The 15,898-nt window shown below is 51.4% G+C and overlaps 1 protein-coding gene across 1 annotated transcript in view; it reads left to right on the forward strand.

The window, feature by feature from the left end:
* The first annotated feature begins 2,227 nt into the window (after nt 1-2,227).
* Lrsam1 (leucine rich repeat and sterile alpha motif containing 1) overlaps nt 2,228-15,898 on the forward strand; it is a 36,050-nt gene continuing 22,379 nt past the window's right edge. The window contains exons 1-9 of the mRNA XM_051166259.1: nt 2,228-2,324; nt 3,255-3,311; nt 4,178-4,222; nt 5,320-5,397; nt 7,113-7,181; nt 7,996-8,080; nt 8,860-8,981; nt 11,827-11,917; nt 15,410-15,540. Of these exons, the coding sequence (XP_051022216.1) occupies nt 2,253-2,324; nt 3,255-3,311; nt 4,178-4,222; nt 5,320-5,397; nt 7,113-7,181; nt 7,996-8,080; nt 8,860-8,981; nt 11,827-11,917; nt 15,410-15,540 (750 nt within the window). The 5' untranslated portion in view covers nt 2,228-2,252. The remainder of the gene's footprint in view (nt 2,325-3,254; nt 3,312-4,177; nt 4,223-5,319; nt 5,398-7,112; nt 7,182-7,995; nt 8,081-8,859; nt 8,982-11,826; nt 11,918-15,409; nt 15,541-15,898) is intronic.

Here is a 15,898-nt window from a genome sequence, read left to right on the forward strand (position 1 = left end):
TATAAGGCAGAAAAGGCTCAGCTCTCGCGGTAACTTCTCGCTCCGCCCAGTCTCGGGGCGACGCCCTCGCCGCCTTGTTTTTTATGGGCAAGCGTCTGCGGCTGAGGACTGGAGAGCTGGGAATGTAGGTGAGTTAGGGATTCGGAAGGGGTGGCTGTTCGAAGCAACTTGCCCGGCGGTTGTCAGAGTAGAAGGGCTGCACCAGAGGTTCGGGTTCCTGATGTATTCCACGTTTCCTTCTCATGAGGGTGACTCTGAAGTCCCTGGTACCCCAGCCTAAGACCCCGCCCCTCCCCTAAGGGATCCGCACCTGTGTTGCGGGAATCCCGTGCCAAAGCTATCCTAAGTGCCCTTCTAACGCATTGGCGGGGTGTGCATGTTAATTATAGGAGCAAACTATTCGGGTCTAAATCACGACTCTTAATTCCGCTTTCCCTTGGTTCCTAAAGTCTCGAGACTTTGTCATCCCGAGCTGCATTATTTTCTCAGATTCAGAGTTTCGGTCCTCACTTCCAATGTCTGCAGGAGACCTGACTCCAGCTCAGCTTTCTGGGGCCTATGTTGTGCATTATGATCAAGCCTTCGGAGTGATTGGCCTACCGTGAGGTCCATCCCAGAGTCGGAACATCGGTGGAGGACCTCTCCATCTTCAAAGCCAGGTCAGCCGCTGGCCAGCCCTACCGGGGAAGGATGGGTGTGGTTCTCCAGGACCAAGCTGAACGGTCAGGGAAGTTCAAACCATATTTGAAAGAGCTCTGTTCAGAGCGACTAGGGAAAGGTACTTGGGGGAGAGAGAGTCATTGAGGAAGATGTTTGGATATCTAGACCAGGATAGGGGTGAAAGAGGGCTAGTCATTTATTGGTGAGCAGAAGGGTTGTCCGTAAAGGATGCAGGAGAGCTGTGTTTACATCATTCCTCAGGAGTGCCAGCAGATGACTGAGTGAGGAAAGCACTGTGAGCTGGCCCTGCAGGCTTGGCAACCTCCTCTTGGCAGCCCACACCCAGGAATGGAGATCTGAAATCTCCAAGGACCAGGGGATGTGTCTTCAGCTGCAAGACTCCTCTAGCCCTTTTCTCCCTGGCACCTGTATTCCATCTGTCTAATCCCCGAGTCCGTCTGTCATGTGCGTAGTTGCACTGTGTTAGATTCTGTGGCCTAGACCTGACATACGTGAAAGCACTGAGCCACGCAGACCCCAGCATTGGCAACATTACCCTGTGTTACCGATGAGGAAACGGGCTCTGACTGGTGACCCAAAGTGACACATCTGATGTCTTGGATAATAAAGCCTATGTTGTTGGCGACACACTTCCTCTAGATAGTTGCTTCCTTCCTGTTGCTGGACCTTATACAGCACTGGGGTAGCCAGTGCACCCAGCTTCTGAGTCCAGGACAGAATAATTAACTTGGCGGAACTGTGAGGTCCTGGGAGCTACGCAGGCTGCACAGGATCAGGACTTGAAAGGCAAGTGTCCCAGGATGGTTTCCCTGCAATCCGGGTCATATAACCAGATCGCTGAACTTAATGAGCATCAGGTTCTCTGCAGGGCTGTAGTGAGAATCAAATGAGTAACAGCTGTGAAGGTGGCACGGCGCATTTGAATTTGTATTTAACTCAGGTAGAATTGAGTTCCCCCCAAGTCATGACTACCTCCAGCTTGGTCTCAACGGTGCCATTCAGACAGTTTCCAGGGCTAGAAGTGACTTAATCAGCTGAGTCTGTCAAGAGTCCTCAGAGAACAACCTTGGAAGGCACCCGGGGGTTGGGGAGGCGGACGAACTCTTCCCCACAATGGGGAAAATGTGAGGCCAACGCCACAGATGCCAAACCCAAAGTGCTGGCTTTTTTTTTTTTCCGAGACAGGGTTTCTCTGTGTAGCCTTGGCTGTCCTGGACTCGCTTTGTAGACCAGGCTGGCCTCAAACTCACAGCAATCCACCTGCCTCTGCCTCCCGAGTGCTGGGATTAATGATGTGCGCCACTATGCCCGGCTAAAGTGCCTGCTTTATGATCTTTCTGCCTTATTGTGTGTTTATTGCTTGTCAACAGAGCAAAAAGTTGAGCAGTGTCATGTGGACTGGAAAGGGGGGGCAACTGAGTGAGGCAGCCAGCCCTGCCCACATGGCACTCACGGTGTAGCCAGCAGACCAGCAGCCTGCATCTCAGAGCTGCCTGTCTGCAGTGTCACATGCAGCACAGGTGCTGACTTCTCTCCCATGCTCCAGGGTCCAGAAGACCTCACACAGGAGGATGCCCCTCTTCTTTCGCAAGCGGAAACCCAGTGAGGAGGCTCGGAAACGCCTGGAGTACCAGATGTGTCTGGTAAGGCTCAGCATGTTGTGGCTAACTCCTAAGTGTCTCCAGGGCTGCTTGCTTTGCCTTCCCTTACTGGCTGCGTGACACTGCTTGTTGGTGTCTTTCCCTGCTGGACCCTCAGTCTCTAGGCCACTTGCCAAATGGACCAGTAGAAGTGGGCTGAGGCCCTGGCCCCTTCCAACTCCTTACATCTCTGTTCCCTTGTTTTCTCCGTTCCACAAGTATGATTTCTTGAATGCTTTTTTTTTTTTTTTTTAATCTTGAGAACTGGGTGTGGTGGCTTGCACCTGTAATTCCTGCCCTTTGGAGGCCCAGGCAACAAGATTACCACAAGTTCGAAACTATGAAGGGTGACATAGTGAGCTCCAGGTCAGCCTGAGCTAGAGAGTGAGATCCTCCCATGCCAAAGCAGCTGCTCTTGGAGATGGCTTCACTAGGACCTGGGCTACTGCATGCAGTACCACACATGGCCACTGGGGGGCAGATTAACATGGAGTCCAGGAAGGTATCTCACATAGCCAACAACAGCAATAAAACCTTCAAGACTGAAAACAAAGCAAAACCAATTATGGCTAATCTCAAGAAGCTAATGCCATGCATAGGAAGTGTTCATAGTGTGAACGGAGCTTTTGTAAACAGGAGTTGAAGACTTTTTGGGGGGTGAGACAGGGTTCCTCTGTGTAGCCTTGGCTGTCCTAGAAATCACTCTGTAGTCCAGGCTGGCCTCGAACTCAGAGATCCACCTGCTTCTGCCTCCCAAGTGCTGGGGTTAAAGGCATGTGCCTTTCTCTCAAGCCTGTGCAGAGAGCTCATTCCTCGGAGGTGCAAGCAGGAGGATCAGGAGGTGGAGGCCAGCTTTGTCCACGTGATGAGTTGAAAGGTACTGGACACCCCGTCTTAAAACCACTTAATTTGGAATCATCTTTTTCTCCTTAGGCCAAAGAAGCTGGGGCAGATGACATTCTTGACATCTCTAGGTGTGAGCTCTCTGAGGTAAGCTGAGGATTACCTGTCCTCTTTTCTTGAGTCCTGTGTCCTTTGGGAAAAAACAGCTGTGGGGGTGAGACTTTCAAAATGGCAAAAGTAAAGGTGGGCAGGTGGCTCCACCTATAAAACACCTGCACTGTAAGCACAAGGACACAAGACCCCTGGGGCTCACTAGCCGACTGTCCTGGCTGAGTCGGTAAGCTCTAAGTTCAGAGACAGACTCTGTCTTGAAAACCTAAGGTAGCGAGTAAGACACTGGCCATCAGCTCTTGACCTGCATACGAGTGTGCGCACCCAGACACAGCCACGGCTGTAATCAAGACATGGTCCTCATTTTGCATTCTTGTCTGAAAGAACGGAGATGATCTTTTGGCCTCTAGGGCCTACTTAGAATATGAGCCCAGTGTAGTGGGGTGCACTTTTACTCCCAGCATTCCATTCGGAAGGCAGAGGCAGGGAAGATCATGAGTTTGAGGTCAGCCTGGGCTACGTAGTAAAACCCTGGAGAAAGGCAAGAAGGAAAACTGGGGATAAAGCTCCATGGTAGAGTTGGTCAAGTGGGCAAGATGCCCCCAGGTTCAATCCCTAGTGCTGTGGGAAAGGGAAACTACATCAACAGATTCCTAAGGTGCTGGAAGAGCAGAGCTCCTGATGCCACAGAGTAGGTGGGCTGGAGTGGGCCGCCAGCTGATTGGAGGAGGGCTGACAACACGCCCAGCTCCGTTCTTCCCCAGGCCTCTCCTCCTAGCTAAGTGCTGTTCTTGGATGGCTTGCTGCCCTCAGTCACCTCGCGCTCTCAACACCAGTGCCACTGAGAGGGGTGGGACACTGGCCCGGGGAGACGGTTCTGACCTTTCTCTGTCTTGTCTTAGATCCCATTTGGGGCTTTTGCAACGTGCAAAGTTCTGCAGAAAAAGGTGAGCAGAGTCGTTGTTCAGGGGATTGCTTGCGTAGTGTCTGCTTTGGGGGAGCCATCGTCCACACGACTTCCTCTTTTGCCCTGCAGTAGTTGTTACCATTTGGAGAGCAGGCTCCTGGCTCTGCCTCTCACTAGCTTCATAACTTAGATAGCGTCCTTACATGCCCCCAGCTATTTTATTCTTCGGTTAACTTTTAGAATTTTATGTGTGTGAGTATTTATGTATCGCATGCATGTGTGGTGTCTGGGGAGGCCAGAGCCCATCATCAGGCTCTCTGGAACCGCAGTTACAGATGCTTGTGAGCCTCCATGTGGGCGCTGGGGATCAAACCTGGTCCTGCTGGAGGAGCAGTTAGTGTTCGTAACTGCTGAGCCATCTCCAGCCCACACTCCAGCTTCTCCGTCTGTGGAGTGAGGTAGACATTTACAGCAGCGTCTTGGTATTGTGTGAGTTACATGGAGGACAGGGAGAGGAGTCCGCTTGGCCTATGGTACACAGCTGTCCTCCTCACCCCAGAGTTAGAAAGGGATGAAAACTTATTCAGAAGGTCATCCTAGGCTTTGCAAACAGGTGGGTACGTGCACACTGCCAGATCCAACACAGAAAGGTAAAGCGCGTTCCCTGCCAGCAGCAAACTGAAATCCTTCCTTGTGAAATATCGAAGCAGGAGTTAATGCCTAACCAAAACAGGCATGGTTGACACAGGCTGAGCAGGGGAGCACATGACAGCTCCACAGATAGCTTATCAATTGTCATGGCTGCCCTTGAAGAAAGGCACTTTATCATCCTATCTTCCATGAAACATTAGAGCCAGGAAAGGCTAAGTCTGTCAGAGCTGAGCCCGCCTCAGAATGGGAGGTATAACTAGACTCTCAAACTCCTTCCACCATGGCAATTTCAGCCGTCTGAGTCAGGTTCAGAAGTGCCCATGCTTCTAGCAGCCTCCCCCATTGTGCGTGTGGTTGGGCAAACATTCAAGGAGCCTGCACGGCTGCCCTGTGCCCTGTGCCAAGCCACTCCCCTCACCCTCAGCCTCCCTGCCTGCTGTTCCTCCGCAACCTGACATTTCTCTCTCCTCTCTCGCCTCTTCGCAGGTGTTGATCGTGCATTCAAACCATCTCACCTCCCTGCTTCCCAAATCCTGCAGCCTCTTGAGTCTTGCCACCATCAAGGTACGGGACCCTCTCTAGGCGTTAGGGCCTCTGTGGCGCTTCAGCCGGCAGCCGAGCCTCCACACCCTCCTTGAGCGGTCTCTGTTAAAGTTTACACAGGCAGCCCTCACAGGTCCGTGTGGTGTTTGAGCAGCATGGTTTCCTCAGCACTCCTGTGTGCTGTTGGTAAGGAAACCAGCCCAAGCACCTGCCCTGTGAGAGTTCCACCTAGGCTGAGTCAGCACATGGATGGACATGACTTTGCCCAAACAAGAGGGAATGGGAGGGGCATCAGAGAGTCGTTGCATTTGATACCCCAGTGACCTGGGTGGGGTCCCTCCTGACTGGTCCCCTCCTGGAATCATCATACGGTTGCAGTGTCAGCCTTGGGTTGTTTTAGATGAAGGTGAAGCTTGTCAGGGGCCGGCGTACCTTAAGACTGGGGACTGGAAACATGCACACTCTCCTCCGGCATGCCATCCTTCCTCTGACAGGTGCAATTGTGGGGAGCTTCCACTCCATGGTGATTCTTTTGTTTTCAGATGTGGTCTCACTATGCCGTCCTGGCTGGCCGAGAACTGGCTCTCTGCAGTACAGTCTAGCGTCAGACTCACAGAGATCTATCTCCTGTATCCTGGAATTAAAAGCATGTGCCATGGAGCTGGAGAGACGGCTCAGTGGTTAAGAGCACTGGTTGTTCTTCCAGAGGTCCTGAGTTCAATTCCCAGCAGCCACATGGTGGCTCTCAGCCATCTATTATGTGACCTGATGCCCTCTTCTGGCCTGCAGGTGTACATGCAGATAGAGCACTCATATACATAAAGTAAATCTTTTTTTTTTTTTAAAGTGTGTGCCACTACACCTAGCACTCAGTGCTTTTGAGAGATTTCTTTATATATATGTATATATCTGTGATTGTTTGCCTTTACGTGCTATGGGCACCACTTGCACGCAGCACCTAAGCTAGTCAGCAGACAACGTCACAGCTCCTGGAGTTGGAGCTGTAGGCTACTGTGAGCTGTCCAGTATGGGTGCCGAGAACCAAACTTGGGTCCTCTGCAAGAGTGGCGCTTAACTGTGGAGCCGTCTCTCCACCTCCACTCCATGTTTTTTTATTCTTTACTGTGTGTGTGTGTGTGTGTGTGTGTGTGTAATGAATCAATATGTCAGGCCTTCATGCTGATTATGTGCTGTGCCATTGAGTCACACTGCAGTTCATGCATAGGCTGAGGCCAGAGAATTGATCTAACCTAGGCCACATCGTAAGAGCCTGTCTTTAAATCCTGAAAACAAAACAAGAATATGAGATGGTGAGCTGCAGGGGCTGGATGTGCTGGCCCATGCCTTTAGTGCCAGGCAGGCAGATCTCCAAGTTCAAGGCCAGCCAGGACTATATAGTGAGACCTTGGCTCCAAAAAAAAAAAAAAAAAAAAAAGGAAAGAAAGCCAGCTGGGCATGATGGTACACGCCTTTGATCCTAGCACTCAGAGCCAGGTGGATCTCTGAGTTTGAGGCCAGACTGGTCCACGTAGTCAGCCAGGGCTATGTAGAGAGGCCTTGTCTCAACAAACAAGCAAAACCCCCAAATGAATAAGCAGAAGACTATAAGATGGGGTGAACAGTGGGCAGCAGGAAGGGTCACCATGCTATTACCAGGTATAAGGTGGCCTTGTCACCTCTCTCAGCTTCTCTGAGTCTGGGGTTCTGGGGCCCTGACAGCTGTGTGTGTTCTGTAGGTTCTGGATCTCCATGACAACCAGCTGACAGCCCTTCCTGATGACATGGGGCAGCTGACAGCTCTACAGGTAAGGTTGTGAGACGTTTTGCTGTTATGTCACCAGTGGCCCCGGGCTGCTCTCGGCATCAGTGCCACCTTCACCATTGCAGCCTGGCTCTGAGAGTCTGTGTTCCAGGACCTGGCAGGTACTCATGGGATGTCATGGCCTTATAGCTTTAACTTCTTCCCCAAAATAACTAACTCCAGGGGTGCTCTTACATTCATCTAGGCAACACACTCATACACATAAAATAAAAACAAATTCTTTAAATTCTTACATATTTTTAAAAAAGGACAAATTCTGTACTTTAATTTTAAGATTTTTATTTATTACATATACACACCAGAAGAGGGCACCAGATTTCATCATAGATGCCTATGAGCCACCATGTGGTTGCTAGGAATTGAACTCAGGACCTCTGGAAGAACAGACAGTGCTCTTAACCTCTGAGCCATCTCTCTGGCCCCCAAATTCTGTACTTCTGTCTGTAGCTGCTCCTGCACTGAGTGCTGTACCTCCTGTTGCTCAACAGTAGATAGCCATATCCTAACCCTCGCTGCCTCACTGAGCCCCTGACAGCCTTTCTCCCTTCACTCTGGTTCATGCAATTCCTGAGCAGTCTGCATTCAAGCCTCAAGTAGCCGTGTGTCCAAGTGTCCTAACCTCTATAAGCCTCAGTTTTCTCATCTCTTAAATGGGACCGCAACAACCTATACCTCCCTCTTAGGGCTGTAGCAAGAAATACGGGCAGGTATGTTCAGTGCTCGGAGGATACAGGGCTGAGGGTGCAGACAGCCACTGTTGTTCTATGGCCTCCTCACATCATTGTTTTCTTTCTTAGGTATTGAATGTGGAAAGGAATCAACTGTTGCACCTCCCACGCTCTATTGGGAGCCTGCTTCAGCTCCAGACCCTCAATGTGAAAGGTGGGGGTCACAAAGTCCTGTCCATGTCATCTTCAGGCAGCTCCAGAATCAGGCCAGCTCTTGTCCTTCCAGCATCCACAGGGTGTTCTACCTGGGAGCCACTGAGTGCAAGGGTGATGCTGTAAGCCAGACTGACCTCCTATGAGATCAGTCTGTCTCCATGGCAACCAGAGGCAGTGTGTCTCAGAGTTCCATGACCCCCTCAGAAACAGAGACTTGTGGAGCAGAAAACAGGCCATAGTGACAAGTCAGCTAAGTGATGGGAAGAGAGTGTACTGATGAGCAAGACAGAAGGAGGTGCCACTGCAGTGGCCCTGAGTGGCTCCAGACACTCTGAATAATGTTGGCCCCATGAATATGGCTGGCCTGACAAGTCTATGAGGCAGGCAGAGGATAAGGTTTGCTCAGTTAACATGAGAAAAGTAAGTCTCAGAGCTGTAGCCTGCTTAGGACACGCATGCACACCCCAGTGAGGTAGTGACTAGTCAAGATGCCAGGACAGTGTTCTTATCCTGCAAGGAGGACTTGCCTCACTGTGGCCAAGCCCGGTATCTTACTCTTGCTGCCCCTAGCCTCTCTGCACAGCGTGCCAGCTCATCTTGTGACTGATGGGCACGTAGTGGTGCCGTATTGTAGAGAAGAGGCACAGGGAAGGAAGAACAGGGGCCCTGAATTGCTCAGCTAATAAATAGTGACAGAGCCTCACATCCCACGCCCCCTGGGTGTCGGGAGATGGCGTAGGCTCTGGGGCACTGAGTTTGTCATCTGGGTCTCCACAGACAACAAGCTGAAGGAGCTCCCTGACACCCTGGGGGAGCTGCGAAGCCTGCGTACCCTTGACATCAGTGAAAACGAGATTCAGAGACTGCCCCAGATGCTGGCACATGTGCGGACCCTGGAGGTGAGGGGGGCATTCTCTCCAGAGCAACCATGTGTGTCTTCCTGGGAGCCTGGTCCCAGGTTGCCAGGTTCCAGAGACTCGTGTAGTCCTGGGGGGTGGGGGGGGGGCTGTCAGAGAGATGACACGTGGATGTATGTCATGGCCGAAGTGCTTCAGTCATGAGGGTGGGGGTAAGTCTGAAGGGAAGGCGAACAGATGGATCCAAAAGGCTCGCACTCTATGGCCTTGAAGCCAGACTTTGAAGGGGAATGAGATTTGGGACATAGCCATAGAAATGGGGCATTCAGCGTAGAGAGCGGGACAAAAAGGCAGGAAGTAGCATACAGTGCGCCGTGGACAGGAAGTGATAAGGCCAGAAATGACGGTGCCTGGAGCCCGGGAACTGGGAGAGGGATAGAGTCGGGTGGACGAGATGTGGAGATCTGGCCTTAGTGTGGCCGGCTAGAAGCCGTGTCTCAGAACTCGTGGTGGTGGGTGGGGTGCATGTGTCCTGGGACTCCACATGAGTCATCTCAGGGTGATACACAGACGCTCCCCACACAGGCACCTCACACAAGACAACGCAGGTGATGAAATCCGCGTGTTGACAGTGTTGGTTCTTTTCAAGGCCCCTCTGCAGGTGGCCTGTGTCCATCCTCTGCCTCTGAATGTCTGTGTCACATCTCTTTTCCTAAAGGACATCAGTCAGATTGGGTTAGGGCCCAGCCTGGCTCTAAAATGTGGACATTCTAGAATGCAAGGGTAGGGATGTCGGTGTGTAAAGCAGGGGCACAGCTCAACAGTGCCACAGATGCCAACACCAGGTGGCCACTCAGGGACAATGGGCTCTCAGGTATGACAGGGAGGCTTTTATATGTTTGTTGAGACAAAGCCTCATGTAGTCCAGGCTGGCCTTAAGTTTACTATGTAGCCAGGGATAACCTGAACTTTCGATCCTCCTGCCTCTAACTCTAGAGTGCTGAGATTTCAGACATGCACCAGTACACCCAGTTTGTTTTGTTCTAGGGATCAAGCCCACGGTCATGAATGCTAGGCAGGCAGTCGGCTAACTGAGCCACCTCCCAGACCTCCTGGGAGGCACATCCTGTCAGACTTCGCCGATGATAGATGGGACCTTTATGGTTGTCACCTTTGTACAGCTTAGTATCTGGAATAGGGACTTATCTGTCACAGTGGTAACAGCCTGGCTGAGCGTCGCAGGGCCCTCCGTTTTTTGGGTGAATCTCCTCTGTCAAGCCAGACTGCAGAGCAGCGGTCTGGGGAAGTGGCAGGTGAAGAGAGACAGCGTGTCTACAGCTGGTGCTCATCGTAAGGTGGCAAAGCAGTGTGCGCAGTCAGCTCCTCTCTCTGCGCCTCCCAGGAGAATGTTCTGTCGTGGTGGGAGTGTCTACTGACTGCAGAGCCCAGTTCAGTGGCCATTAGCCATGCACAGCTCCTGAGCATTTGTGCTTTGCGGTTGTCGTATGTGTCAGGATAGCTCAGAGCGTGTCCCCACTTGTAAAGCTGTTCTGAGATACTGAGTCCTAGGGGACCGAGGATGGGGCTCAGCAATGCAGCACTTGCCTGGCATGCCTGAGCGCCGGCACTGCAGCTGAAGCTCACGTGGGACTCATCTCCTAGCCGTTCCTTTAAAAAGCTCGTCAAGGCTTCTTGGCCCCTCGGGCAGACCTTTTCTCAGGGTGAGAACACTGGCACTGTTAGGAAGGAGGCCACATTGTGCGCCAACTCCACTCACATGCTATCCGCTGTTACCTACTGTACATCCTGTCAGATCAGGGATATTGTGCCTGTTAAACAGCCTAGTGTACCTAAGTGACCTGTTAGGACCTGTTTGGCAGACCGCACCAGGGTTTAAAGCTGGACTGAGTGTCTCTCAAGAGACAGAATCCATGGTTACTCCCTCCGCAGGGCATAGAAATGCTGTCCTGTGTACTGGCACCCTAGAACTGGTGGCCACCAAGCCAGCATGTAGTTCATGTAGCTAGGGTGACCCTGACAGTTAAAGTTGAAATGAAGGCTGCTTGTGACAGTCCACACCTATAATCATGGCACCCGGGAGGCGGAGGCAGGAGGATTACAAATTCCAATGCAGCCTGGACCACAGAACAAAATCTTGTCTCAAGGGGGAAAAAATAGGCTGGGCCATAACTCGGTGGGGGAAAGTGCTTGCAGAGGACCTGGATGTGTCCATAGGGGCAGTGTTGTAAAAGCCAGGCCCCCGCGATCCCTGGAGAGGCAGAGGCAGGTGTGTCCCTGGGCCTCACTAGCCAACTTACCAAGTTCCAGGCCACGGAGAGACTATCTCAAAAGGCAAAGTGGATGGTTCCGACTGAACAACACTTGGGTTTATCCCCCTACACACACACACACACATGTACACACAACTCAGGAAATGCAAATGGCCACATACGGCTTGCAGCCACTGTACTGGGCAGTGTGGCCCAGAGCCCACATTCTGAGCTACCACACTTTACAAATGATGACCAGTGATACTATGATAGCTCTTTAGATCTGATCTCTGATCTCTAGCTGCTCCTAGTAGGCAGTCAAGACAGAAAGCCTGGAGAGAGGTTGAGAGCACTGACTGCTCTTCCAGAGGTCCTGAGTTCAATTCCCAGCAACCACATGGTGGCTCACAACCATCTATATTGAGATCTGATGCCCTCTTTAGGCCTGCAGTTGAGGTGACATGCAGCCTGAGCACTGTATACGTAATAAATAAATAAATCTTAAAAAAAAAAAAAAGACAGCACCCAGCTTAATAACAAAATCAAGTGACTTCCACCTGTGCTGTACACCTGTGAAGTGGTGGACACAAGAAAGAAGGGGTTCCCTGTGTCCACAGACGCTGAGCCTCGACGCCTTGTCCATGGTCTACCCCCCACCAGAGGTGTGTGGCGCTGGCACTGCGGCCGTGCAGCAGTTCCTTTGCAAAGGTAAAGACAGGCCACCCCACAGTGGCCATCCCCTCCCACCAGGCTGGGGACAGCAGAGACCAGCTGATACAGACTGCCTGGCCGGAGATCAGGGTCCAGTGAGGGGAACAGGTACGACGAGGGATCACAGGGAGGTGAACACTCAGGCTAAGCTGAGGAACGGTAAAGGTCACGTGTCTGGCTTAGGTTAGGGCTGGGGAAGGCCTGTCTGAGAAAGCAACGCATCTGACACCTGAGGGGCAGCTAGGGCCAGGGAAAGAGACAGTGAGTGTTTCTAGCACAGGAGGCAAGTGTTAAAGGCATAGAGGAAGGTAAGGGAGCCTGAGGTATGATGCAGAGAGGCCCAGTGTAGTCGGAGTGCTGGAGGCCAAGGAGGAAAAATGGGGGTGGGCAGTGTCCCCTCGAAGACCTGGCTTCACAAAGATGGAACACATAGTAGAGAAGGCAAGAGAGACTGGAGGATAAGCGAGGCAGGCCTGGGGCGACTGGGTGGAAGGAAGAGCAAGGCTAAGCAGCTCCAGGAAGCCGCTTCAGCTGCTGTCAGCTGTGGTTTCTGGGGCGTGACACTGGTCACCTGAATTATTCATGGTGCCTGCAAAGCAAATGGAAGGATGATCTTTTCAATGTGCAAAAGATCCCAGATCCCAGGCCGGGCATGGTGGCGCATGCCTTTAATCTCAGCACTCAGGAGGCAGAGGCAGGTGAATCTCTGTGAGTTCGAGGCCAGCCTGGTCTACAGAGTGAGTCCAGGACAGCCAAGGCTACACAGAGAAGCCCTGTCTCAAAAACAAAAAACAAAACCAGACCTACTGGCCTGGAGCTGCAGATCCAGCCATAGAGCGTAGAGCTCTCAACTGGTATACAAGGCCCTGGCTTCAATCCTCTGAGGAAAGACTCCAGCCTGATACCTTCCTAAATACAGACAGCACTAACAGGAAGGCTGACAGGCTTAGAGTAAACTAAATCAAGCTTCTCTTCAAACGATGCCATCTAGGGAAGAAAAGGTCAACCCTCAGTCTTTGCAGCATGCCGACCCAACAGGACTTACTTTTATTTGTTTTATTTTCACTTGTCTCCAGACTTATTATTACTGTGCCAATTTACTATCATGGCCTTGAACTGAGAATCCTCCTGCCTCCGTCTCCTGAGTGCTGGGGTTATAGCTGCACAGCTCTGTTTTAGTCACTTGTCATTGCTGTGACAGTGTGCCTGATCGACTAAGCAAGGGTTTGTCGGGGCACAGCTTCAGGGACTTTCACTCTGTGGTCAGCTGGCTCCGTTGTCCCTAGGCTAGAACAGAGCTCGCCTGTGGTCAGAAAGCAGACACACACAGGAAGGGTGGCACACAAAAATACCACAGAGGGACAGGCAAGATGGCTTGGCAGACAGAGTCCCTGGGACCACACAAATTGTCCTCTCGTCTCCACATGTGTACCTCACCCATGCATAAGTCAATGAAAATAACTTTTTTAACTTTTAAAAAAGAAATACCCTTCAAAAGCATATTCCCCCATAGTCTGGAGAAATAGCTCAGTAGTTAAGAGTACTGGTTGCCTTTAATCCCAGCACTCAGGAGGCAGAGGCAGGTGGATCTGAGTTCGAGGGCAACCTGGTCTACAAAGAGAGTTCCAGGACAGCCAGGGCTACACAGAGAAACCCTGTCTCAAAAACACCAAGGCAAAATGATCTCCAGCTCGAGGTCAGGCTGACACCCGACAGAGTGTCTCCAGGGAGGCTGCAGAAGCAACTCAGCTGCAGTGTGCTGCCTGCTGGACGTGGAGCCCTAAGTTCAAGCCCAGTACCACATAATGTGTATGTGTAGTAGCTCAGACCTTATAGTCCTAGCTTTCCATTGGTAGAAGCAGGTATACATTGCAGGAGAAGGTCAGCCTGAGACATTTGAGACCCTGCTTCCAAATAAATAAATCATAAATTATACCTGAGTATGAAAGATGAGACAGGGAGATCAGAGTGTTGAAATACCTTTTATTCTTCCTACATTAATTATCACAGTAAATTATTAACGCAGTAGTTTTCTTTAACCAGCTAGTTGTGCAATGACAGACACACAGACTATGGTTTATTTTAAGCTGCAAGCTCTAATGCTGGGCAGAATCTGAGCTCCTCTAATCCTAAGGCCCTTAGAACCAACTCCTGGCCAGTCTGATGACTCTTGGGGTGGCTTCTGCTCCTCAGTCTCTTTCTCCAGCCACTTGCTCCACCATCCTCCTCGTGTTCTCAGTCCCCCTTCTCCTTCCTGTCCTTCTGCCGAGCTGATTGGCCAAACAGCTCTTTATTGACAACTGCTACACCCACTCACGGCATTCCTCCACATCAGCGTCAGTCTTGTACTGCCCGGGTTACATAGTGAGTTCAAGGTTAGCCTGAGCTTTGTGGCAAGACCCTGTCTCTCTCCCTCTCTTCCTCTCCTCTCTCTCTTCTCCCTCCCCCTCCTCCCTCCTTTCTCCTTTCCCTCTTCTTCCTCTCCCTCCCTCTCCCCCTCCCTGTGGTGTTGTCATGTCTATTCAAGGTGAACATTTAGGCCTTCAACTCAGTTCCCTGACTAGGTGTTTGCCCAACAGAAAGAGAAGCCATGTTGCCTACAGCCACTCACAGCCACACTGTTCCAATAGCGGTGCCTACTATTTCCTTCTTACATGTGAATACCACACAGCACTGGAAAGGACAAACTGCATACAACAGGCTGGAAGAGTCTGCTGCAGAGCAGAGGGAGAGAAGCTGGGCACAAGGGAAGTACGCTTGTACGTTCCCAGCATGCACCGCCCCTGGCTCGTAAGCGTGTGTTCCCCTTTAACTGTTCTTTGGGCTGTGGCAGACACAACAGTTGTCTAGTGTACATGAGGCTCTGCTTCAGTTCCCTGCTGCTAAAATAAAAGGAAAAAAAAAATTCTTGGTAGAGTATATACACCTACAATATTTACACACGTGGGGAAATAGAAGCAGGAAGATTGTTCATTTGAGGCCAGCCTGGGCTACCTGCTGAGACTGTCAATACCAAAGTAATGTTTTAGGAGTCTCAAATGTTTATATAAACAATAGACATGAGTCAGTAAATATGTCTGTACTGAATACAGAATTCAAATATATATGTGACATCATACCCCCTGCCCCAGTCAATTGAACCTGGGCCCTCCCATGCTAGGCTGGGCTCTACCGTTCAGTACACCCCAGCCTTTTTCTTCTTCTCAGTCTCAGACACAGTCTTGCTCTGTTACTCAGACTGGCCTTGAACTTGTGCTAGCCCTGGCAGGCTTAGAATTTGCAGTCCTTCTAGTTTTTGAGTAGCTGGGATGACAGGCCTCTGTCACCAGGCTGGATGTTAAGCAGTAGCTATTAGAAAGCAGGGAGGCCCAGAGAGCTGAGTGTACCAAGCCAGCAAGGCGGGTGCCGTGGAGGAAAGCTAGGGGGAGAGCAAGGATGGCAGGAACAAGCTGGGGTGCTCCTGGCCAGCCAGTGCCCTTTCTCCCACAGAGTCAGGACTGGAGTACTACCCACCTTCTCAGTACCTGCTGCCAGTCCTGGAGCAGGATGGAGCTGAGAGCTCCCAGGATAGCCCCGATGGGCCCGTTGACAGGTTCTCCAGGGAGGATGCTGAGTGGCAGGTAAGGGGAGCTGCCAGCAGCGTGTGCCTGCATGGTTGTGCCTGCGCATTACTCGGGGCTGCTGGCCTAAGTGTTCAGAGCTGTGCCCACAGATTCCTCCTTTCCGACCACAGGCCACGTAGGCCGCCAGCTCACCACGCACCAGCTGTCCAGCTCTCTTCTGTTCCCTGAACAAACCATGTCCCTTTCCCCACAGCATCTTGGGGCAAGCCATTCCCACCTGGACCCCTCCCACACTCACTCTTTGATTTTCATTTATCATGCTTTTAAAAAATTGTTAATATGTAGCCAAGAATGGCCTTTGAATTTTAGAAAGTTATTTATTATCTCTCCTTTCCCTCCTCCCTCTCGCTGAGTG

This window comes from Acomys russatus, chromosome 24 (genome assembly GCF_903995435.1).
Source record: "Acomys russatus chromosome 24, mAcoRus1.1, whole genome shotgun sequence".
NCBI lineage: Eukaryota > Metazoa > Chordata > Mammalia > Rodentia > Muridae > Acomys > Acomys russatus.